The 25,096-nt window shown below is 60.6% G+C and overlaps 1 protein-coding gene across 1 annotated transcript in view; it reads right to left on the bottom strand.

Moving 5' to 3' along the window:
- Positions 1 to 25,096, bottom strand: part of SND1 (staphylococcal nuclease and tudor domain containing 1) — a 76,742-nt gene that overhangs the window by 14,437 nt on the left and 37,209 nt on the right. Inside the window, exons 11-16 of the mRNA XM_030960023.1 lie at positions 20,656 to 20,745; positions 13,151 to 13,251; positions 8,757 to 8,867; positions 7,125 to 7,197; positions 5,799 to 5,940; positions 1,315 to 1,424 (exon numbers count right to left, since the gene is read on the bottom strand). Coding sequence (XP_030815883.1) covers positions 1,315 to 1,424; positions 5,799 to 5,940; positions 7,125 to 7,197; positions 8,757 to 8,867; positions 13,151 to 13,251; positions 20,656 to 20,745 — 627 coding nt within the window. The remainder of the gene's footprint in view (positions 1 to 1,314; positions 1,425 to 5,798; positions 5,941 to 7,124; positions 7,198 to 8,756; positions 8,868 to 13,150; positions 13,252 to 20,655; positions 20,746 to 25,096) is intronic.

Raw genomic sequence — 25,096 nt, 5'->3', positions numbered from 1 at the left:
CTTGGGATGCGGGTCAGCAATTCCCGGCAGCATGAGATGCTGAGCAGGGAGGGGGACGACTGCAGTGTCCCCGTGTCCCTGTACTCCCATGTCCCTGTTTCTCCATGTTCCTGTATCCCTGCACCCTTGCATCCCTGTGTCCTCGTGTCCCTGTGTCCCTGTTTCTCCACGTTCCTGTATCCCTACACCCTGTGTCCCTGTGTCCTCGTGTCCCCGTGTCCCTGTCCTCCTGTGTCCCTGTTTCTCCTCATTCCTGTATCCTCCTGTCCCTGTGTTTCCCTATCCCCAGGCCCCTGCATTCCCATGTCCCTGCACCCCTGTGTCCCTGCATTCCCACACCCCTGTTTCCCTGTGTTCCCATGTCCCTGTGTCCCAGCATTCCACGTCCCTATGTCCCTGTGTCCCCACATCCCCATGTCCCACATCCCTGTGCCCCTGCATTCCCATGTCCCCACAGCTGGCACCACTGGCCTGCAGCTGCTGCCACATCTGGACCCACGCCTGCATCTGGGTCCACAGCCACAACTGCACCCGTGTCCACCACATCTGGCATCCATGGCAACACCTGGATCCAGGGCCACAGCTGTCACCGTGCCCACAGCTGGATCTCTGCAGCCACATCTGCGTCCACAAACCACATCTGTATCCCCGCCCACAGCTGCACCCATGTCCACATCTGCATCCCTGCCCACATCTGGATCCATGCCCAAAACTGCAGCTGGGTCCACATCTGCATCAACCGTGTCTGCAGCCACAGCCACATCTGGATCCATAAATCCCATCTGGATCCATAATTCCCATCTCTATCCATGCCCACATCTGCACCAGTGCCAACATCTGGATGGGAGCATCAGTCCCTGAATTTTGGCTCAGCGGGACTGTGACAGTCGGAGGGGGAAGGATCCGTATCCACCTCGGAATTGTGAATCACGGAAAAATTACCCAAAATGGGCCCTGAGCTCCGGAGCTGCAATCAGGGAAATCACAGGAGTTCCAGGGAATTTTAATATTCGGAGACGTTAATGGGAACAGCTTCAAACAGGGGGATCCATCTGGAACCCAGCCCCACATCCAACCCCACATCCATCCTGCACCTGCCCAGCGCACTCTCAGTGTCCCCTGGGATTTCCTGGATCTCTCAGTAACGCCTGGGATCTGCTGGTGACACCTCGGATCTCTCAGAACCACCCGGGATATCTCCATATCCCACAGGATACTCCTGGTATCCCCAGGATCTCTGGGTGCAGCTCACAGCTGCTGCCCTTGGATCCCCCCGGATCCCCCCGGATCGCCCGCGCCCGGCTCCGGCCGTACCTCCCTCTGCAGCACGAGCTCCTTGGTGAAGAGCGTGGCCTCCTCGCTGAAGGGCTCCCCCTCCTGCGTCAGCCCCGGCACGTTCCGGGCACCCCGCGGGCACTCGATCCCTGGGGAAAACCGGGCAGGGTCAGCGCTTGGCAACGGCACCCGGGAATGGCAGCCTGGGAAGGGCACCCTGGGAAAGGCACCCCAGGAACAGCACCCCGGGAATGGCTGGGAGGGAGGGGGACACTGGAAAAAAGGGAGATGTGAGGAGCTCCAGCAGGGTTCAGGGGTGGCACAGCTGTGGGACAGGCTGGGACAGGCTGGGATGGGGACACAGGGACAAACAGGGATGGGAACACAGGGACAAAAAGAGATGGGGATGCAGGGGCAAGCAGGGATAGGGACACAGGAATGTGTCTGCAGAGATGGGGACACAGGGACAAACAGGGATGGGGACACAAGGAGACAGGGATAGGGACACGGGCACATGTCTGCAGGGATGGGGACTCAGGGACAAACAGGGATGGGGACACAAGGACACATCCAGCCCCCACCCAGATCCCTTTGTCACAGCCGCTCCCCTGCCCCCTTCTCCCGCTGCCCCCGGGATCCCCCTGCTCCAGCTCAGAGCACAGGGAAGTCCTGCATTATTAATGATCATTTACATAATTTGCATAATGAATGAAGTGCCGGGAATACAGCTCCAAGCTGGAGCCATGAGCGAGGAGGTGACACATCCCCAGGGCCATGTCAGTGTCACCAACACCCAGGGACACAAGGACACGGATCCTGCCCGGAGCAGCCGGCAGCACCCAGAGCCCATCCTGAGGGACAATGTCCCTGTGCCACTAGGTCCTTCCCCATCCTCATCCTCATCCCCATGCCTATCCTTATCCCCATGCCCCTCCTTATCCCCATCCCCATCCGTATCCCTGGCCCTGTTCTATTCCCATCCCATCCCACCCCAGCCCCCATTCCCAGGCCGTGCTGCCTCCAAGGAAAGCCATTTCCAGGGAATCCAGCAGGAGCTTCCCAGCCCTGTCCCTGCCCTTCATGGCACTCACATGCTCTATCCCCAGAAATGGGGACAGAAAGGGGGATTTCTGGAAAAGGGGAATTCTGAGAAGCACAGCAGAATGTGGGATGGGGAGCAGGAAATCCTGGGATCTTTTTTCGTGATTTGGAACCACCAGGCTCCCCCAAGATCTGGGATCACCCCAGGATTCTCCTTCCAGCACTGGGTGGGCTCTGGCACGGTTCTGATCCCGACCCGGGCTCTGATCCTGACCCAGCACTGATCCCAAATTTCTCCAGCAAGGAGCATTCCCCAGTGCCACCCTGGGAATGGGAATGAGGGGCTGGAGCTGCCCTTCCTCCTCCATGGAAGGGGCCAGGTGGGCTCATGGGCCACGATGGAATTCTTTCCCTCAAAATAACAAGGGAAGAGCTGAGGAAGCACCGGAATCCTTAAACTCCACCAGCTCCCGGCTCCTCGGGGCTGCGATCCTGCTCCGGATCCTCTCCGGCCTCTGACGCTTCCCAAGCCCACCTGAGGGAAGGTTCTGGAAGAGGGAAAGCTCTGAAGGCTGGGCTGGGTGCGCTCATCCCCCCGGGAATGCTGGCGGGAGCGGGGAGGGGACGCTTGGCACCCGGAAAAGTTCTCCAGCACTTTAAAAATAGCAGCTAATCCCGAATCCGCGGCTGTGCCGCGCTTCCCGGGAAGCCGTGACGGATTAATGAGGGATGCGGCTGCAAGTGCTGCAGCCACCGCGCTCCCCTGGGCTTCCCAGAGAGTTCCAGCACAATCCTGCCCAGCCAGGGATGGAGGGGCGGCTGTGGGGCTGCTCCCATCCCGGAATCAGCCCCGGAGGCATGGGGGCAAGAATTCCACAGCATCCCGGAGTACCCTGCAGCATCCTGAGCATCCCAAGGTATCCCTCAGTGTCCCATGGACATTCCAGAGCATTCCTGGCACCCCACAGCGGCCCTGGGATATCCTGAAGCATGCCAAGGCATCCCGCGGCATTCCACAGCATCCCAAAGCATCCCAGAGTATCCCACAGTGTCCCTGCAGGATCCTGCCCCAGGATTCCAGGAGGAAATCCTCCCTGGCCCTCAGTGGGAACAGACAGAACAGATCTTTCAGGGAGAATCCCTTGGAGCCAGGACCCTTCCAGCCTTGATTCCAGGGATGTGAGCACTTTGCCCCCTCGCTGTGCCAGAGCCGCAGCCGGCACCGGGATCTGGGATGGCTCCAGGCTGGGATCAGCTGTGCTGGGGCCCAGCACCAGGGATCAATCGATCTCCCATGGGATTTATGGATTTTGGGAGCAGGGGAGGTGAGCCGGAGGGAGGGGACACCCAGGAACTGCGGGAGTGGGACTGGAATGCTGAGGATCCACTCTGGATCCCGGCGGGAGCAGCACTGGGACAGCCCCACGCTGGGAATGCTCACACGGAAAAGCTCCGGATTCCCATCCCCGCCTCCCAATCCCACAAAATCTGGGGAAGATTTTGGACCCCTTGGAGCCACTTGGCCACTCCAACATCCCCAGAGGTGCCCCCTCATCCCTCGGGAATCCTCCCTACCCCAGCCCCCGCTCCAGGAAGGCGTCAGGCTCCAGAGTTTTGCCGGGAGAGAGGAATTCGGGATTAAACCGGCGCCTGTATTTGCACATATTTATAGTGCTCTGACGGATCTATTTTAGCTGGAAAGCCGGGATGAGCTCCCTCGGGAGCATCCCTGGAGTCACATTTTAAGGGACTTGGCATCTCTTTCTGGTGCTCATTTGCATTTGATATCCATAAAAAAGGCAGGCGTTGATAAAAGGCGGATATTTATCCTATTCCTGGCTTGGCAGAGGAGGGTTGGGAATGGCACCGGGGAGAAATCCAACAAAAACCAGGGAAAAGAAAAGCCAGAAGGTCCCGCCAGGATCGTGGGATTCTATGGGATGGGATGGTCTTGGGGATGAATCCCTTCTAGAACAAAGCAGGGCGGAGCAAGATTTCCAATGGAGCAGGAATCCCAATGGAGCAGGAATTCCCATAGAGCAGGACCATGGAGCAGGAATCCCAATGGAGCAGGAATCCCAATGGAGCAGGAATTCCCATAGAGCAGGACCATGGAGCAGGAATCCCAATGGAGCAGGAATCCCAATGGAGCAGGAATTCCCGTGGAGCAGGAATTCCCATGGAGCAGGACCATGGAGCAGGAATCCCAATGGAGCAGGGACTCCCATGGAATAGGGACTCCCCTGTGGAGCAGGGATCACAGCACCAGGAGACATCGCAGCATCACTGGGAGCAGGGATGGAGCCCCCAGTTCCCAAAGGCCCATCCCGGTGCCAGTGTCCTCGAGGGACAGAGACAGGACACATTCCCAACTCTGGGAGCAAAGGGATGGACAAAGAATCCCTGACTCCATCCTTGGTCCCCCCAGGATAAACACTCCTACCTTTCCCAGTGCTTGATCCTAGGATTGAATCCTTTAAACGCTGATGGAATTCTTCCTCATCCTCATCCCCATCCTCATCCCATTCCCGTTTTCATCCCCACTCTCATTTTGATCCTCATCCTATCACCATTCCCATTGCCATCCCCATCCTCACCCCTATCCTGCTCCTCATTCCCAACCCATCCTATCCCCATCTGTATCCCCACCCCAGCGTTCCCTCTCTTCTCCCCAGTCTGTGCTTCCCCACCTGCTCCCAAGGTTTTTGGGTGGGATCACCCTTCCCAATCCCAACGTCTCCCACCCCTCCCAGCCAGGCCTGAGAGAGCTCCAGCGTTAATTGCGACCCTTCATCCCGGGATGCCCCAGTCCAGGGAAAGCTCCCCTGCCAGCCTGGGGGATGTTCCGGTGCCAATCCCAGAACGAACCCCGTGGTGCCAGTTCTGGGATCCCAAGCGCCAATCCCACGAACCCCATGGCGATGATCTCAGAACCCCGTGGTGCTGATCCCAGAACCCCGTGGTGCCGATTCTGGGAACCCTGCAGTGACAATCCCAGGACCCCGCAGTGCTGATCCCAGGAACCCCGCAATGCCGATCTCAGAACCCCACAGTGCCGATCCCAGTCTCCCACACTGCTGATCCCAGAACCCCGCAGTGCCAATTCCAGGAACCCCATAGTGCTGATCCCAGAACCCCGCAGTGCCAATCCTGGCCAATCCCAAAACCCCGCAGTGCCAATCCCGGAACCCGCAGTGCCAATCCCGCGGTGCCAATCCCAAAACCCCGCGGTGCCAATCCCGGGATCCGGCAGTGTCAAAACCCTGCGGTGCCAATCCCAGAACCCCGCAGTGCCGATCCCGTGGTCCCAATCCCAAAACCCCGCGGTGCCAATCCCAGGATCCGGCAGTGCCGATCCCATGGTCCCAATCCCAAAACCCTGCAGTGCCGATCCCAGAACCCCGCAGTGCCAATCCCACAGTCCCAATCCCCAAACCCCACGGTGCCAATCCCGGGATCCGGCGGCGCTCCCGGCTCCGTACCTGCGAGCAGGAAGGTGATCAGGCAGGTCTCCTTGGGCAGGAAGAGCTTGAGGCGGGAGCCGCTGAACACGTACTCCACCACGGCCTCGGAGCGGCCGGCGCGCTGCAGGAAGGGCAGGAACTGCTTCGCCTTCTGCGTGTCCTGCAGGAAAACGGGAATTCAGGGACCCCGGAACCCCGACCTGCAGGGGCTGCTCCTGTCCCCTGTGCCAGCTGGGGTGTGACATTTGGGCATGGAGGGAGCTGAGCACTTCCAGCTGGAAATGGGCGCCCCAAACACAGCCCAAATCCCAAATATATCCCAAAACACATCTCAAAATGCATCCAAAAATCCCAAATACATCCCAAAACAAATCCCTAATACATCCCAAATATATCCCAAAATGCATCCCAAATCCATCCCCAAATCCCAAGAATGCTCCAAAACACATCCCAAACACATCTCAAAACACATGTCAAAATACATCCAAAAATCCCTAATTCATCCCAAAACACATCCCAAATACATCTCAAAACACATGTCAAAATACATCCAAAAATCCCTAATTCATCCCAAAACACATCCCTAATACATCGCAAAACAAATCCCAAATATATCCCAAAACGCATCCCAAATCCATCTCCAAATCCCAAAAATACTCCAAAGCACATCCCAAATACATCTCAAAACACATCTCAAAATACATCCAAAAATCCCAAATTCATCCCAAAATCCCAAAAATATCCCAAAGCACATCCCAAATACATCTCAGAACACATCTCAAAATACATCCAAAAATCCCAAATAGGTCCCAAAATAAATCCTAAATATATCCCAAAACGCATCCCAAATACATCCCCAATCCAGCCAAAATGCATCCAAAATTCATCCCTAAACCCATCCCCAAACCCATCCCAAAGCCCATCCTGTCCCTCCCCACAGGGCAGCTGCCTGGATCAGCAGGACAGATCCGGCCCCATTTCTCCATTTCCCCCATCCCTATCGGAGCATCCCATCACTCCTCTTTCCTGGGATCTGCCCCTCCCCATGCCAGCATCGAAGGGCTCCACAGAAATCCTCAAAAATACTAATTAATTGAGGAAAATGTAATGAGCTCTGCTGGGAGGTGTGGGGATCCCCAAATTCCCTCAGCAGAGCCGGGCAATCCCGGATTCCCGCCGGCATTCCTGGTTCCCAGGCTATGGGGCAACTCCCGGTTTATTTATCCGAGGAAAAAAGGGAAGAACCCCCCAGCAGCTCCCAAAACAGCGGCAGGGGTGGGTTCTATCCCCTTTGATCCCCTCGGAATTCCTGCCCATGCCATGCCCGAGGGGATGGATCCTTACTCCGGAGATGTCGGCCACCCTGTGGATCGGCACCTCCTTCTTGCTGTGCAGCCCTTTCCCGTTCTTGATGGCCCTGGGGAGGAGAGGGAGAGCCGGGAATCAGCTCCTGCCGCAGCAGGATGGGAGCTGGAGCCTCCCCTGTGCCCGCCGGGACACCGGGGCTCTCCCAGCCATGGAATGAGGGCTTCCCACAGGAAGGGATGGGGAATGCTGCACATGGAGGGCACTGAACACACATGGAAAACTGGAGCTGCTGCCACATCCAGGCCCAACACTGGACTCGGATCCAGATCCTTGTCTCGGCACAGGGATGCAGGGCTGGGATGTTCCCCTGGGATGTCCCCTCGGGACGAGGCCACCAAGCTCTCTGTCCCCACCTGGAACGTCCCCTCGTGCCCCAGGGCCTGGCCTGGAGGGTTGGGAAAGGCTGGAGTGTGCTGGGATTCTGGCAGAGCCAATGGTCTGGGGTGTGACCACAGATCCCAGGCTCTCTGAAGAGCTGGGAATGCTGAATGGATCCCCCAAACTGCTCTAGGCCCTGCACCACAACCTCATCCCAAATCCCAGAGCATCCCACTCCTGCTGCTCCTGGCATTGTCCCCGAGCTGCCGGCTCCTCTGCCTGGTGCCAGCACCATCCTGGATTTGGGATGTGCCAAAGCTCCCAACAGCATGGATGAGCCATCTCCACTGCTGGCCCTGCTCTGGGATTGGGTGGGAACATCCAGTACATCCACCTGGTGACATCCAGGCTGAACCCCAACCCTGGAGGGTGGGTCTGCCTCCAGGTGCCACATCCCAGCCCTTCATCCAGCTCCAGGTGCCACATCCCAGCCCTGTATCCTGGTATCCCGGTGCCCCCTCTGCAGCTCGGAGCTGCTGACTTCCTGCCAGGCTCCCCAAAAGGCACATTCCAGGCGCCGGGAAGGAGCCTGCGAGCAATCTGCCGGCCGCCCACCGCCCGGGCACGGCTGGGTGGGAGCGGGAGCAGCTCTCTCCGGATCGATCCGCCTTTTCCCAGCAGCCAGCCCTGCCCGGCGAGGCGCCGCAGCCCCCTCCAAGCTGCTCTTCCCGGCTCTCGGCATCGTGCCGGGATCTGCTGCCAAGGAGGAGCTGAGATCCCACCATCCCCACCGGGCTCAGCCGCCACGGAGCCGCCTCCGGAGGGAGCGGGGCCGGGCAGGGAAGGGTGTCCATGGCCATTCCAGTGGGAGTGTGGGATGAGGGACAGGGACATGGGGACACCTGGGGGGCTCCAGAGCGGGGTCGGGCAGAGAAGGGTGTCCATGGCCATTCCAGTGGGAGTGTGGGATGAGGGACAGGGACATGGGGACACCTGGGGGGCTCCTGGGGCTGGGAACGGTGATCCCTGTGGACATGGGGGGCACCAGGATATGGGATCCTCTGCATGGGGAGCTGGGCTGTGCACACCTGGATCTGGTGTACCTGAGACACTGCTGGGGACAGACAGGGACATGGGCTGGGATGGGACAGAGGGACACGGACAGCTGTGTGTGGGAATCACCTCAAACCACAGGGATGGGGCAGGGGGACACAGGACAGGGGACACAGGATGTGACAAGGAGAGCACAGGGGACCCCCCAGCCCCCCAGCCCCCCAGCCCCGTGCTCACCGGGCCTCAGCTGCCAGCAGCTCATCGTAGTGCCCCGAGCGCTGGTCGTCGTCCTGCCGGTAGCGCAGCACCGTGGCCAGGCCCTTGCTGACCAGCGCCTCCGCGATGTTGCTGTGGGAACGGGGTGGGAATGGGTGGGAATGGGGCAGGGAGACCCCAGTCCCATCCCATTCCAATTGCATCCCATCCCAATTCCATCCCATCCCATCCCATCCCAATTCCATCCCAATCCCATTCCAAGGGAAGGCCTTGGAGTGACACACCCCAGCCCTCTGGGCACAGTGGGGGACCCAAACTGGGCTCATGCCACAGGGAGAAGCCTCCCAGGAGGACCCCAAACATCTCACCCCAAAACTCCCCTCCCCTCTCACCCCAAACCCAGCAGGCTCAGCATTCCCAGGCCACAGGAGCCTCTTCCTGGAGTTCCCAATGCCATCACTTTTTTCCAGGAGCAGGGGGTGGGCACTGGTTTGGGAGGGGGGGCACCACCCCCAGATTCCCCCCCAAACCTGAGGGGTGATGGCCCCCAGCCCACGGGAATCTCCTTGATTCCACCATCCCACTTTTTTTTGGGAAGTAATTTGGGCATCAGTTTGGGGGGGGCTTGGACAGGGATACCCCCCACCCCCATTTCCACTGGAAGGAACTGGGAGCAGCCTCTCCCACTGAACTGGGATTTCTGGGATCAGCAAGGGGGGCCTGTGCCAGGCAGGGGTGAATCCATCACATTCCACTGCTCTAAGCAAATCCATGAATTCTCCTTTGCCAGCACTTCCCTAATTCTCCTCCAGTCACCGCCCCCCCTCCTAATTCCCTCAGTATCCCCAAAAAAGAGGATCTATCCAGAGGATGGAGGGGCTGATCCCTGCCCGAATCCCGGGTGTGCCCCTTCCTGAGTGGGGGGAAGGGCAAATCCAGCACCGGAGGGGGCAAGGGGAACGGGAGGAATCAAAATCGGGATTGGAAGGGGCACAGCACCTGCGGGCAGCCTGGGAATGCTGAGCACCGGGAATGGGCACCCTAGGGATGGGCGCCCCGGGAATGGGCACCCCGGGAATGGGCACCCTGGGAATGGGCACCCCGGGAATGGGCACCCCGGGAATGGGCACCCTGGGAATGGGCACCCTGGGAATGGGCACCCTAGGGATGGGCACCTCGGGAATGGGCACCTTGGGAACGGGCACCCCGGGAATGCTGGGGAAGGAGCAGGAGCTGGGGGAGGCCAGGGAAGGGCCAGGGCAGCTCCCAGAGCTCCCTGACATTCCCCATCCCAGACATCCCATCCCCATCCCAGTCAAATCCTGCTCCTCATCCTGAACACATCCCACCCCTCATCCCAGACATTGCATTCCCCATCCCAGCTGCATCCTGGAAAAGGTGTGGAACAGCGTCCCCTCCCTGGGCCACTGGAGAGCCCGGAAGCTCTGCAGCGTTCCCAGCACTCCCAGCCATGAAATCTGGCTGCTTCCCAGTGCCAGAACACTTCCCTGGGCTGGAAATCCCGGGGAAAGCCCAAATTCCTCCGGGGTTCAGAGGTTTTAAGGCTCAGAATTCCCACGGGGACTGATCCTGGCGCCCAGGGAAGGAGGGCGAGGGGGAGGGAGGCAGGGATAATGGCTCAGAGAAGGAATTCCAGCCCATGAATTCCAGCTGCAGCAGAAGAATCCCCCATTCCCACCTCCCAGCAAAGCTCTGGAATGGAGCTGGAGCTGTGGCCTGCAGGGAAGGAGCATCCCCCAGTTAATCCCAGATCCCACATTAAAGACTGGGAATACAATGGGAAAAATCTTCTTTAGGCTGAAAAATGCCATTTAGGGAACTTCAAACCAAAAATGTCAATTTTTAAGCTCCTCCCATATTTCCTTTCCCAAAGGAAGTTTTGGAGGGGTTTCATCCCACCAGAGCCGGTGCCCAGCATGGATTGGGATCGGAATCAGGATCGGGATCAGGATCAGGATCAGGATCAGGATCAGGATCGGGATCAGGATCAGGATCAGGGCTGTTGAATCCATCCCACCCCCCAAACTGCAGCATCTAGCCCTGCTGCCCCCAGGGAAGGGATTGCCCCACACTCCTGCCAGGAATTGCACCTGGAATTACAGCACAGGGTGCTCCTGAAATGTGGGATTAGGGATTTCTAGGGAGCTTTTTTCCCGGGGATGATGCAGGATTCTGTGGGATGCTGTGGAATTGTGGAGGATGCTGTGGAGAACTGTGGGATGCTCTGGAATCCTATGGGATGCTCTGGGATGCTGTGGAATGCACCAGCATTCCTAGGCAGGGATCAAGGCCCAAAACTTGGAGGAGATGGAAGGGAGAAGTGGGATGGAGGGATCCTGGGATCCAGGGAGTGACACAAGCAGGGATGCAGGCAGGGAAATGGGCAGGATGTGGGCAGGGATAGGGGCTGGGAGATGAGCAGGGACCAGCAGGAGAAGCTGGGTTTGTGCTCCAGCCCCCCCAGTCCCAGTGCCCAGAGCTGGGATTGGGGCTGCAGCTCCTGCCCTGGCTCCCGCCCCGGCGCCGCCGTGCCCGCGCCCGGAATCCCAAGCAGGCTCAGCCCAGCCCAGATGCCGGGCGGGCACTCCAGGAGGACAAGCCAGGCTTTATTCCCTGCTCCATCCCAGCCTGGCAAAGGCCTCGGGACACAGACCCTGCTCTGTTCCACCCCCGGCATCCCGGGATGCAGCACCAGGAATGGCACAGGCACTGTGGAACATCCCGGGAATGGTGCAGGCACTGTGGAACATCCCAGGATACAGCCCTGGGAATGGCACAGGCACTGTGGAACATCCCGGATGCAGCCCTGGGATTAGCACAGGCACTGTGGAACATCCCGGGAATGGTGCAGGCACTGTGGAACATCCCAGGATACAGCCCTGGGAATGGCACAGGCACTGTGGAACATCCCGGGAATGGTGCAGGCACTGTGGAGCATCCCGGATACAGGAATGGCACAGGCACTGTGGAACATCCCAGGAATGGCACAGGCACTGTGGAATATCCCGGGAATGGTGCAGGCACTGTGGAACATCCCGGATACAGCCCTGGGAATGACACAGGCACTGTGGAATATCCCAGGATGCAGCCCTGGGAATGGCACAGGCACTGTGGAGCATCCCAGGAATGGCACAGGCACTGTGGAGCATCCCGGGAATGGTGCAGGCACTGTGGAACATCCCAGGATACAGCCCTGGGAATGGCACAGGCACTGTGGAGCATCCCAGGAATGGCACAGGCACTGTGGAGCATCCCAGGAATGGCACAGGCACTGTGGAATATCCCGGGAATGGCACAGGCACTGTGGAACATCCCGGGAATGGTACAGGCACTGTGGAACATCCCGGGATGCAGCCCTGGGAATGGCACAGGCACTGTGGAACATCCCGGGAATGGCACAGGCACTGTGGAACATCCCGGGAATGGTGCAGGCACTGTGGAACATCCCGGGAATGCAGGGGCAGCTCTCCCAGCGCTGGGATTGGGGAGCAGGAGAAGGAGCTCTCCCAGGTTTTGCAGGGAAGGGAAGGAAGGGAAGTGCAGCTCTCGCAGCCCCTGGATCAGGGAGGGAAAGGCAGCGCTGCAGCGCTTTGGGCGCTTTCCAAAATAGCTGCTACCGGGAAAAAAAACTGGGAAAGCAACCAAGGGCCTATGACAAATCCTCCCTACGCAGCTCCCGGAGCCGCTGCCAGCCGGAGGCTCAGCCTATCCACAGGGATGTGCCGGAGGCTCAGCCTATCCACAGGGATGTGCTGGAGGCTCAGAGGCCTGGCCTATCCACAGGGATGTGCCGAGGCTCAGCCTATCCACAGGGATGTGCCAGAGGCCTGGCCTATCCACAGGGATGTGCGGAGGCTCAGAGGCCTGGCCTATCCACAGGGATGTGCCGGAGGCCTGGCCTATCCACAGGGATGTGCCAGAGGCCTGGCCTATCCACAGGGATGTGCTGAAGGCCTGGCCTATCCACAGGGATGTGCCAGAGGCACCAGAACCCCGTGCCCTGAGGGGGAAAAATCACAAATTCTGGCTGAGGGGAAGCTGCTTTGGAACATGCCCCACTCCTGAACGTTCTCATGGAGAAGGGAAACCAGGGAGGGGAAGGACAAACATCCCGGGATACACAGCAGGGATTACTCCTCCAAAGCCACCCCTGAGGCAGCCAGATTGGGGGAACCTGATCCTGATATCCCCCAAAACTGATGCAGCTGTAGGGGGGCAGGTGTGGTGGGTCCAGACAGCAGCACCCCAATGTATCCCACAGGATCACAGAGCTGGGATGCCGGGAATGGGGGCTGATCCCAAGCCAAGTGGGGAGCGAGCCACCCTCTGACCCCACAGAGCCCGGGCAGGGTGGGAATGCCAGGTGGGCAGGGCAGAGGCCGGGGAGGACTCACATTCCGCCGATGGAGACGGTGGCACAGGTGCGCTCCGAGAAGGCCGGCACGGTGTCGGTGGCGCTGCTGGCAGGGCGGATGTAATCCACGGAAACGTTCACCTGGAACAGGGAATGGCTCAGGGCTGGCACCAGGGCCCAGATCAGCCAGCCAGGCCCTCATCCTCATCCTCACCCCCACCCCCATCCTCATCCTCTCCATGCCCAAATCTCCGGGATCAGCCAGACAGGCCCTCATCTCCAGACTCATCCTCATCCTCACTCACACCATCATCCTCATCCCCATCCTCATCTTCTCCATGCCCAAATCTCCAGGATCAGCCAGCCAGGCCCTCATCCTCATCCTCACCCTCATTCTCACCCATATCCTCATCCTCATCCTCATCCTCATCCCCATCCTCATCCTTTCCATGTCCAAATCTCCGGGATCAGACAGCCAGGCCCTCATCCCCATCCCCATCCTCCCCGTGCCCACATTCCCACTGCCAGTCTCCAGCCCCTCTCCTTCTCCATGCCCAGGGAACGGAGCCGTTTCCCAGCGGCTCTGGCACCACCAGAGCTCCCAGGCTCATTAAGCCAGGAGCGTCCAGGCAGGACGAGATCCCAGCTGGGATCCCAGCACCTGCCAGGTGTCCCCAGAGCTCCAGAGGGATCCCGAGGTGCGGCGGCCCCGGCAGTTCCCAGTTTATGGACGCGACATTCCCGCCAGGACAGGGGGACGAGAGCGGCGCTTCCTGCTCCACCAGGGCTGTGCCCCGGAATCAGGGTCTCCAGGAGGGATGGGAAGGGCTGGGCAGGGCAGGGAGCACCCCGAGCCTGGAATCCCACGGTGCCCCCACGGCTCTGACACATCAGGGAGGGATTGGAACAACGCTGGCACCCTCCGGGATCCACACAGGGACTGGGAACCCCTCGGGGGCAGATCCTGCTGCATGCATCACCTCCCACTGCACCAGGGTTGGGGTGAGCTGGGCCATGCAGGGATCAGGGAATCCTGGAATGGTTTGGGTGGGAAGGGACCCCAGAGCCCCTGCAGTGCCACCCCTGCCATGGCAGGGACACCTCCCACTGTCCCAGGTGCTCCAGCCCCAGTGTCCAGCCTGGCCCTGGGCACTGCCAGGGATGCAGGGGCAGCCCCAGCTGCTCTGGCAATCCCAGCCCAGCCAGGAATTCCTCATTGCCAAGATGCCATCCATGCCTGCCCTCTGGCACTGGGAGCCATTCCCTGGGTGCTGTCCCTGCAGGCCTTGGCCCCAGTGCCTCTGCAGCTCTCCTGGAGCCCCTGCAGGCCCTGGAAGATCCCCCTGGAATCTTCCCTCCTCCAGGCCATCACCCCCCAGCAGTTCCCAGCAACAGGCGCCATTTCCATGAAGATCTCACCCAATCCCACCCCTCTGCTCCCCAGGGAAGCTCCATCCTCGATGCTTTCCTGGCATCAGCTGGAACAGCCCAAGGCTCTGGGGTAGAGGGAGTGACACTGGGGTGACACGGGGGTGATGTGGGGATCTTTGGGGACACCCCAGTGCTGCTGCCCCAGGGCTGGCCTTGGCCCCTCTGGACTTTTCCCAGGCCCGTTCCCGCTCCTGTTCCTGTTCCTGTTCCCGTTCCGCATGGCCGGAGCCGCGCTGAGCCAAAGGCAGCCAGACAGGCGAGGCAGGAGCATCCCTGAGCCCCTCCAAAGCCTCGGCTCATCCCGAAAATCACTCATTAAACCAACATCAAAATGCAAACAGGGCCGGAGCGTCTGGCAGGGCTCCGGAGCCGCGGCTTTTCCGCGCAGAGAGGGGCTCCAGCAGGAAAGAGCCAATTAAGGGGAGCGGTTACAGCGATTCCTCGCAGCAAAGCTCCCGTCGGAACCACTGGAGGGGAAAAAGAGACGCCGATTACTCCGAGAGGCAGGTTGGGAATTCAGCTGCTCCAGGGCTTTTGAGATGTCTGGCTCAGGAGCGGCTGGCGTGGGAAACACCTGGCTGGGGATGCGGCACCGGGAACGGGGAGAGGCGGCAGCGGAGCAGCCGGGGGGAACGGGGGATCCCGGGGCTCGGGGAGGAGTCACGAGAGACTGGCGTGGGATAATGGGATGGGATGGGGTCCGTGGGATGGGGTGAGATGGAATGGGATGGGATCCACGGGATGGGGTGGGATGGAATAGGATGGGATCCATCCATGGGATGGGATAATGGGATAATTGCATGGGATGGGATCCATGGGATGGGATGGGATGGGATGGGATCCATGGGATGGGGTGGGATGGAATGGGATGGGATGGGGTCACTCCTCAACAGGAAAGCCCTCTATTGTGTCCCACTGTATCCCACTGCATCAGATGTGCCCAGAGGCAGAGGGACCTGGACAGGTTGGATCCGAGGGACAAGGACATTGGGATGAGGTTCCACAAGGCCACGTGGAGCCCTGGCACAGGGTGCAGCTGCCCCTGGATCCCTGGCAGTGCTCTAGGCCAGGCTGGACGGGACTTGGAGCCACTCAGGATAGGGGAAGGTGTCCCTGCCACAGCAGGGCTGGAACCACTCCATGATCCCATGAAGTTCCCCCTTGGATCACATCAGCCCCCATGGAACACTCCAGACACAGAAAGCTGGGAAAGGCCCTGGGAGTGCTGCTCAGCTGGAGGGACACGGAGCTGCAGGGACAACACCCGGGATCATCTGAGGGCAGGCTGGGCTCCACATGACACCAGAAGTGGCACTGTCACCCCACAGCCCCGGCACTGGGGACAGCAGGCAAAGCATTCCTGGGATCCAAGGGCGACGTGCCCGTGGAGGGGTCGGGAAGGGCTGGGGGTGCAGGGACCCCCTGGCACCCCTGGGCTCTGCTCCCCCCGGAACAGCCGGAGCTGCGCCTGGGCGGCTTTCCAAGGTCAGCTGCAGTCAGGGTGGATTAAATCACTCCGGCAGCTCCGCTCCCGGGAGCGCATCCAGCCCGGAACGGCGGCACCGCACGGGCTCCGAGTGGCCACCGCCGCCAATGTCACCCACGGGGACCTGCACCCATGGGGACCCGGAACCCACAGGACCTGCATCCATGGGGACCTGGAACCCACAGAGACCCAGCACCCACAGGGACCTGGAACCCACAGGGACATGGAACCCATGGGGATCCTGCACTCATGGGGATCCTGCACCCAAGGGGACTTGGAACCCACAGGGACCCAGCACCCATGGAGACCTGGAACCCACAGGGACCTGGAACCCACAGGGACCCAGCACCCACTGAGACCTGGAACCCACAGGGACCTGGAACCCACAGGGACCCAGCACCCATGGAGACCTGGAACCCACAGGGACCTGGAACCCACAGGGACCCAGCACCCATGGAGACCTGGAACCCACAGGGACCTGGAACCCACTGGGACCCAGCACCCATGGAGACCTGGAACCCACAGGGACCTGGAACCCACTGGGACCCAGCACCCATGGAGACCTGAACCCACAGGGACCTGGAACCCACTGGGACCCAGCACCCATGGAGACCGAGAACCCACAGGGATGGAACACGGGACCCAGCACCCAGGAGAGAACACCGGGACCTGGAACCCACTGGGACTTGGCACCCCACGGGGACCCTGCAGCCCGGCACTCACTGCCCGGGCTCACCAGCACAGAGCTGAGGGTGCCGGGACACGGGGGAACAGGATGGGGTCCCCAGGACATGGTCCCTGGCCTTGTCCCCAGCATCAGCGTCCCAGCAAGGTTGTTCCCAACACGCTGTTCCCAGGATGGGGTTCCTGCCTCACTGTCCCCAGGACCAGGGTCCCAACGAGGTTGTCTCCAGCTCCTTGTCCCCAGGGTGTGGCCCCTGCCACCCTGTCCCCAGCTGGTCCCAAGGTGAGGGAGGCATCCCCCGTGGTCCTGTCCCAGTTCCAGCCCCAGCATGGGCTGGGGGGACACAATGGGACATTCCAGGCACATCCCATGCTCCAGCCTCAGGACCCCAGGCGGCGGGGACATGTCCCCATCCCAGAGGGGACATCCTGGGGGCTGCCTGAAGAGGGGGGATGGGCGCCCATCCCGCCGGGAAGGGCCGGGAGCAGCCCCACCTTTGGGATGGGGAGGGCGGGGCGGGCTCCGGGCCGCGCCGGTGCCGTTCCCTGCTATTCCCTCATCCCACGGGGGGCTCCGAGGGGCCGCGGGGACACGGGGGGGCCGGGGGGGGACAGATGGGGGGTGGGTGGCAGCCCAGACCTGCCGGGCTAAAAATACCCCGCCAGCCCGCGGATCTCCCGGCCCGGCGGCGTCACCCGCTCCCGGGAATATTTTTACTTCCCCGGCAGCTCGTGCCGGGTGGAAGGGCCGGGGGGGCTGGGAAGGCGCTGGCGGGGGGCTCGGGGCGGCGGGTGCCCCCCGTGTCCCTCCCGTGCCGGAGGGAGGAGGCTCCCGGAGACCTGGCGGGGGCCAGGGGATGGGAGCCGGAGTGTGCGGGATGATCCCGGCGGGATGGGGGCTGCAGGAGGCACCGCGGGGCAGATCCAGAGAAGCGTTGTCCCCCTGGATCAGCGGTTTCCCTGCCGAGGGCCGGCTCATCCCAGGCCCCCCACCGCACGCATCCTGCTGCGGGCAGCGGGACTTCCTGGGAATGGCGAGCGGAGCCGGCTGCGCTTCCCTAACGCCCTCCACCTCTCCATCCTCCCTTCATCCCTCCTAGAAAAGGCCGGGATGTGGAACAAGGATGCTCCACAGCAGCCCCCGGGAGCCTCCAGCGCCTCCGGCACCGCCAGGAGCGGATCCAGCAGGACCCAGCTCCCTCCTCCCTCCCGCTCCAGCGGCTGCCGGAGGGGCCACGGAGCCCCCCGGGGCAGGATTGACCTTGCAGCGGGATAACCATGGAAGCGCCGGGCTGGGAGGGCGATGGGTGCAGGGAGAGGAGAGGGGCCTGGATTTGGGGCGGTTTCAGCGGCAATAATCCCTGAGAGCCCCCTGCCCCTCCCGTGCCGGGGCCAGCCCAGCCCACTGCAGCAGCCGCGCATTCCAAGCGCAATCCGGGCGGGAAAACGCGCTCCCTGACAGCTCTCCCGGTTCGGCTCCCAGCAGCCAAATCCTCCCCGGCAGCCAAATCCTGCCCAGCTCCACACGTGGAAGCGGCGGGTGACGCAGCCGTCCCCGTGACGCTCCAGAGCTGGCAAAGCCGCCCCGGCTCCCGCACATTCCTGGCTCCGGCGCATTCCCGGGAACAGCACCCGGATCCCGGCTCGGGCACGGCGCAGCTCCCCGAGGGATGGGTCCCCACTGCCCCCAGCCCCGGCTGCATCAAGAACTGGGATCTTCCCAAAATCCCCCCGGGCATCGCTGCTGTGCCGAGCTCTCCTAGAGCTCCCCAGAGCTCCCGTGAGACGCAGGAAAAATTGCCCGACATTCCCAAAATCCTCCAGTCTGCCAAAGCCTTCCCTCTCCCCGGCACCGGGATGGTGTTCCCAGGGAAAAGGTCTTCCCTGCTCAAACCCATCCCCGTTTTATCCCAGCCCTGGTCCCCAGCAGTGCTGGCACCGGGACTGCTGCTGTTGTAACCCCAAAAGGAGAATCCCTGGAAGCATCTGAGGGGACCAGACAGGTGAATGCCCTAGAAAACCATCGGGAAACCACTCAGGGCTCTGGAGATGGGCAGCATTCCCAACTGGAATCAGCCTTCCCGAGAGCGATGGGGTGGGAATAATGGGGCACAGGGATGGAACAGGATGGGACACAGGGATGGGACACAGGGGTGGAACACAGAGATGGGACACAGGGATGGGACACAGGGATGGAACAGGATGGGGCACAGGGATGGGGCACAGGGACAGGGTCCTGGGACACGCCAGGGAGCCCCTCCTTTCTTCCCCCGGAGTAGCTGGCAAGGATGGGGCGGCACGGCTTCCATGCCCAGGGAATTTCCATCCCGGAGTTCTCCCTTGCCAGCTCCCTCCATGCGAGCGATTAATCCCAGAGTTAATTAGGGAAGAGCCACGATCCATCTCCCGCGCCCGGCGCAATTATCCGGAGCCGCTCCGCGGCGCAGCGCGATCGATGGGCGGAGGAGCCGGCCCTTCCCGACACGCTCCACGGATTTATTCCACAAATCCATAGTGGCCTGGGCAGCCGGGCGCCGGCCCCGGTTCATCCCGCGCCGCCGGGCAAATTCCAGCGGCTGGGAAGGACACGGCGGAGCTGGGAGAGGCTCCGGCACAAGAGCCAAAGTCTCCAAATCCAGCCCTTATGTGCCATGAAAATCCCAGCCTGGAAAACTCCTGCTGCTCAGGATGAGAGGGCTGGAGGGAAAATACATTGCCTTCCATCCCTTCCCAGGGAGCAGGGAATTCAGAGGTGGATTCCCACATCCCAGCTCCTCTCCCAACTGGAGCTGGAGGAAAAGGAGCCATGGCAGCCACAACAGGGATGGATCCTTCCTCATCCCCCCTTGGTGCTTTCTCCAGAGGGAATTAATTTGGAAAGCAATGTCAGGGCTGACTCAGTGCTCCAGCAGGACAGGATGGGATGGGATGGGATGGGATGGGATGGGATGGGATGGGATGGGATGGGATGGGATGGGATGGGATGGGATGGGATGGGATGGGATGGGGTGGGATGGGGTGGGGTGGTGGGATGTGTCCACGAGGAGGCTCCCAAGACACAGGGAAAGGATCCGTAAGGATGGGCCCCAGAGTGATAGGGATGGACAGAGCTTCCAATGCAGGCCAGGAACCAGGGCAGGATGAGCTCCCTGAATTCCAGAACTCCTTGGAATCCCACAGCTCCTTGGAAAGGCCAGGCACCCAGGGCAGGCTGAGCTTCCTTAATCCCAGAACACCCTGGAATCCCAAGGTCACCCTCCAAAGGCACCCAGTGCCAGAGCCAATTCCAATCCCTGATCCAACACAGGGCACAGCAATGGCAGACGGCAGAAACCTGGCACCAGTAACCCCGAATGGCTCAAACTGGGACCACACTGAGGTGCCAGAATCCCATTCCAGACCCGGCGCTTCCATCACAAATCCCTCCAACACTCCCACATTTTTTTCCAACTCTGGGAAGCACCAGATTTCCCATTAAAAAAATCTCCCAAGCTGCTCTTTTCCCCTTTCCCTATTTTTTCGGACTGCCCGGGCAGGCTCCGAGCTGGAAAGATCCAATTAGGCACCGGAGCAGCCCCGACGAGCAGCGACGGCCGCGCCATGAAGGGAATTGATTTTATTTGACTGTTTTATGAGCATTGGAAAATTGCATCCGGAGCGTTCGCTCCGCTGGTTAACACATTCCTCATTCCCGGAATTGCTCTGAACCAGCCTCGGAAAACAGACAGGGAAACAAAGGGAGAAGTGAGGCAGAATTCCTGGGAAATGGGGAGTGCAACGCCTCGAGGCGCACTCCAGGCTTGGGGGCATCCCGGAATGTCCTAAGGAGCCACACAGCAGCACCAGCATCAGACTCATCCCCTCCTTCACTCCCTCATCCTCACTGTCCCATCCCTTGTCCCCTCATCCTCAGCCCCGTCCCAGCCTCGTCCCTCCCTCCGTACCTTCTTCCCGATGAGTTTCTTGCGCAGGAATTCCCGGGCCTCGAACATGTAGGGAATGTCGTAGAGGGGCCTCAGCTTCCTGTTCTTGTCCTGTCAAGAGAGGGGACTCAGGTCAGGGGATTCCCAAATCTGCCCCAGGGCCCCCCCAGTTCCACATCCCAGTACAGGCTCTGCTGAACCCCGAGGGGACCCCGGGATAATCCTGACATCCCACAGGAGGAGGTGCCGGCAGCCTCGTGGGGCCAGGTTGGACATCCCTGAGCAGCAGCTCCAGGAGGGAACGGGATGATGGAATTTGGGGTGGGGGTGAGCAGGGTGACCCCCCCGGGGTGTCCAGCCCCTGTCCAAGGGCATCTCCTGGAGTCACATCCCTGCAAAGGATGAGCAAAAAGGAGAGATTCCCAAAGGAAACGGGGATTCCACCCAACGCAATCCAACACAACCCAAACCTGACCTGAAGTGACCCAGTGTGACCCAACATGACCCAAAGTGACCCAATACAACCCCGTGTAACTCAACGTGACCCAACACAAACCAACATAATCCAACCCAATCCAACCCAACCCAGACTCTGCTCTGCTCGCCACCACAGTGCCGTGGGCATGGCCCCCTCACAGCTCCCCGAGCTGGGGAGGAAATCCTGGAAAAGAGGGAGATCAGGCCAAAACAGCTGGACATGGAGGAGTGCAGTCAGACAGAGCAGGAGCGGGCGGACACGGGCGGTGGCACTCAGCTCCTCCCTAATGAACGAGGCTTTGGCAGAGTTTATTGTCCTTGACGCTGCTCATTCCCAGACTGCTCCTTGGAGACATTCCCTTCTCTGCCTGCATCGACTGGGGATGGGAACGGGATGGATCCTGCGAGGGGATCCCCAGGAACCCACAGCCAGTGCCGGGGATGGGAACGGGATGGATCCTGCGAGGGGATCCCCAGGAACCCACAGCCAGTGCCGGGGATGGGAACGGGATGGATCCTGCGAGGGGATCCCCAGGAACCCACAGCCAGTGCTGGGGATGGGAACGGGATGGATCCTGCGAGGGGATCCCCAGGAACCCACAGCCAGTGCCGGGGATGGGAACAGGATGGATCCAGAGAGGGGATCCCCGGGAACCCACAGCCAGTGCCTGTGACAGGAACAGGATGGATCCAGAGAGGGGATCCCCGGGAACCCACAGCCAGTGCTGGGGATGGGAACGGGATGGATCCAGAGAGGGGATCCCCGGGAACCCACAGCCAGTGCTGGGGATGGGAACGGGATGGATTCGGTGAGGGGATCCCCGGGAACCCACAGCCAGTGCTGGGGATGGGAACGGGATGGATCCAGAGAGGGGATCCCCGGGAACCCACAGCCAGTGCCGGTGATGGGAACGGGATGGAGCCCGCGAGGGGGTCCCTGGGAACTTTGGCACCTCCTGCCCCCACAGCAGGTCCCAAAGCAGATCCCAAAGCAGATCCCAGGTGCTGCTCCAGCCCCTGGAGCTGCAGAAGCTTGGAACAAGCACGGAGGAGCTACTGTGGCACCACCAGCCTCTCTCTCTGCCCTGTCCCAGGGGAGCACAGCTCCCCCTTTCCAAACTTCCAGCCCCTGCTCATGGGTTCCTGGAGCATTCCCAGTCCCCAGATCCTCGGGGTGACCCCAGACCCTTCCATCAGTGGGATCTGATGGATCCGGGCCCTGAGATGCTCCCGCCCTCGCCAAGGTCACGGCGGAGCTCCGACACCGAGCGCGGCTCCGCGCGGCAAAGCCCTGTGCAAACACTAATTAATCCTCACTAACGAACTCCAAATTTATGGCTTAGTTAAGTGTCTGTCTGGCACAGGCTGTTAAATCCCTAATCCCATCCCGCCGGAGCGCGGGAAGCGGGACGGCAAAGCCCTGGGTGGCCCTGGCACCTCCCGGCAGTGCTGGGGGCTCAGGGGCCGGCAGGGAATTCCTGAGGGAGCCGTGGGGCAGGATCTGAGCCCTCCCCAAACCTCCTTGGGGTCTGCAGCCACTGGGACCACCCCAGAAAGGGACCAGCCCAAAAAGGGATGATCCCAAAAAGGAATAACCACCACAGACCCCGCAGCACCAGTGCCATTCCTAAGCCATACTGGGATCCACGGGGCCATCCTGCCAGTGCTGGATGTGCCATGGAGTTGGGATCTGAGCCCTCCCCAACGCTCCTTCGGAGCAGCTCACAGGTCTGCAGCTGTGTGGGACCACCCCAAAAAGGGACCACCTCAAAAAGGGAACACCCCAAAAAGCAGCCACCCCAAGAAGGGGTCACCTCAGAAAGGAGTCACCCCAAAAAGGGACCATCCCAAAAAGGAGTCACCTCAAGAAGGAATCGCCCCTAAAAGGAGTCATCCAAAAAGGGACCACCCCAAAAAAAGGAGTCACTCCAAGAAGGGGTGACCCCAAAAAGGGACCATCCCAAGAAGAGACCACCCCAAAAAGGAGTCACCCCAAGAAGGGGTCACCCCAAAAAGGAACCATCCCAAAAAGGAGTCACCCCAAGAAGGGGTCACCCCAAAAAGGAACCATCCCAAAAAGGAGTCACTCCAAGAAGGGGTGACCCCAAAAAGGGGGTCACCAGCACAGGCACCCCGGTGCTGTGCCAGGACCCATGGCTGCACCATTCCAGCCCCGGATGTGCTGGCGCTGACCCAGCCCTCCCATCCTGCTGCTGCTGCTGCTACAGCAGCAAAGTGCCAATTCCCTCTGGGAATCCTCCCCACACGGCCTGGCAGTGCCAGCAGCAGGATAATGGGAACGTTTAAGTGCCCAGCCCAAAGGCCCCGCCGCCCCTGTCAGCCCCATTAAATGTGGCTCTGTTGTCCCACAGCAGTGACACTCCCAGCGCAGGGAAAGCGGCAGCTGACGGCTCTGGGAAGCCGTTCAAGACCTCGGACGCTCAGTGGAGCTTTTGCAAATAAACACGAAAAATCAATGGAACAGCGGGAAGTTAACGGAATTCCACAGCCGGCAAACTCCGGCAATTTCCGACACGGAGAGGGGTTTTGTTGGGTCTAACCCATTTTCTGAGGCAGGAGTTGGATCCCAACAATGAATCACCTCGTGAGCTGTGGCTGCTCCATCCCTGGAGCGTTCACATCCAGCCTGGACAGGGCTTGGAACAGCCTGGGGCAGCGGAAGGGTCCCTGCCTGTGGTGGGACTGGATGGGCTCTGAGGTGCCTTCCAACCCAGCCCAACTCATCCCAACCCATTCTGGGATCCCACGATTCCATGAAATGCCAGTCCTGCCTCTCCTCAGCTGCTGGAGAGAGTCATCAGCCACTGAGAAGTTAATTAAGCCCAGGGATCTGAGGCTCACTTAATTAAAGGTGAGCAGCGAGGACATAGCTCCATTAGCGACGGAGTCGGAGCTGCATCTTCAGGGAGCTGCCGGAGGAGGGGAACACAGAGAATTCTCCTGGAACACGGAGAATTCAATCCCAAATCTGATGGGAATGCTCTGGTTTATCCCAGGCTGGGGAAAACGGGCAAGAAAGCGACTTTTTGGTTCCAGTGAGGGACAGAGCAGCTCCAGAGGGGGATGAGAGACACCTGAAAACAACCCCCCACGGCCCAGAACATCCAACAGGTGACAGAATTCCAGCTCTCCTCTCCAATTAACAGCATTACACAGGGCAGGGCCTAATTAAGGTCTACTCCAAGGAAGCAGCAGCCCATATCCACTGCCAGAATTCCTGGGGGCCTGACCATGGAGTGCTGCCATTCCCAGCTGCCGGGGTCCCGCTCCCAGCCCCAGCCCCTTCCCAAGGGCACCGGGTGGGGGTGATGACGGATGCAGGCACAGCAGGAGCAGCAGGAAATGCTCCAAGACCCGGGATGGCAATTCCAGCTCCACATTCCAGCGCTCCCCAGGGACTCTGCAGCCCCTGAGGGGTCCCAGGGTGGGGGGAGCCTGCTCCATTCCCCTTGTGGGAGAAGGATTCCACCCGGAGCAAGAGTGGCTCCTGGGAATCCATGGAATCGCAGGCTCCTGCTCCCGAAGCAGGGAAGGGGCCATGGCTCATCAGCGGTGTCACGCCACGCTTCACCCTCAGCTGAACCCGCCTGGGATGTGCCAGGTGGGAAATCCATCCCGGAGATCCATCCCAGAGGCCGTGACAGGGAACAGGCAGCGTCTGGAACACGCATCCCACTGATGCAGGGGCGCCCAGAGCAGGGGGAATGGCCTGATCCCCCCGCGATGAGCCAGAGCTCATGCAAAGATTTGGGGTTTTTCCCACAATTCTGGGTGCCAATACCCAAGGGGGGTCCCCAGCAGAGCCAACGGGACCCAGAGCCTGGTGGCACCGTGGGATGGCAGGTGGGGAGAGCCCCCCCGTCCCTGCCAGCGCAATTAGGGAAGCTCATTATTTGTAAAGTAATTAGCAGAGCTAATCAACTCCCAGCGCCAGGGCGGAATGAGCGGGAGGAGAGCGGGAGCT

The sequence above is a fragment of the Camarhynchus parvulus genome, chromosome 1A (genome assembly GCF_901933205.1).
Source record: "Camarhynchus parvulus chromosome 1A, STF_HiC, whole genome shotgun sequence".
NCBI classification, from domain to species: domain Eukaryota; kingdom Metazoa; phylum Chordata; class Aves; order Passeriformes; family Thraupidae; genus Camarhynchus; species Camarhynchus parvulus.
Note: the sequence above shows the minus strand (reverse complement) of the source record. Positions and strands in the feature narration are given on the sequence as shown.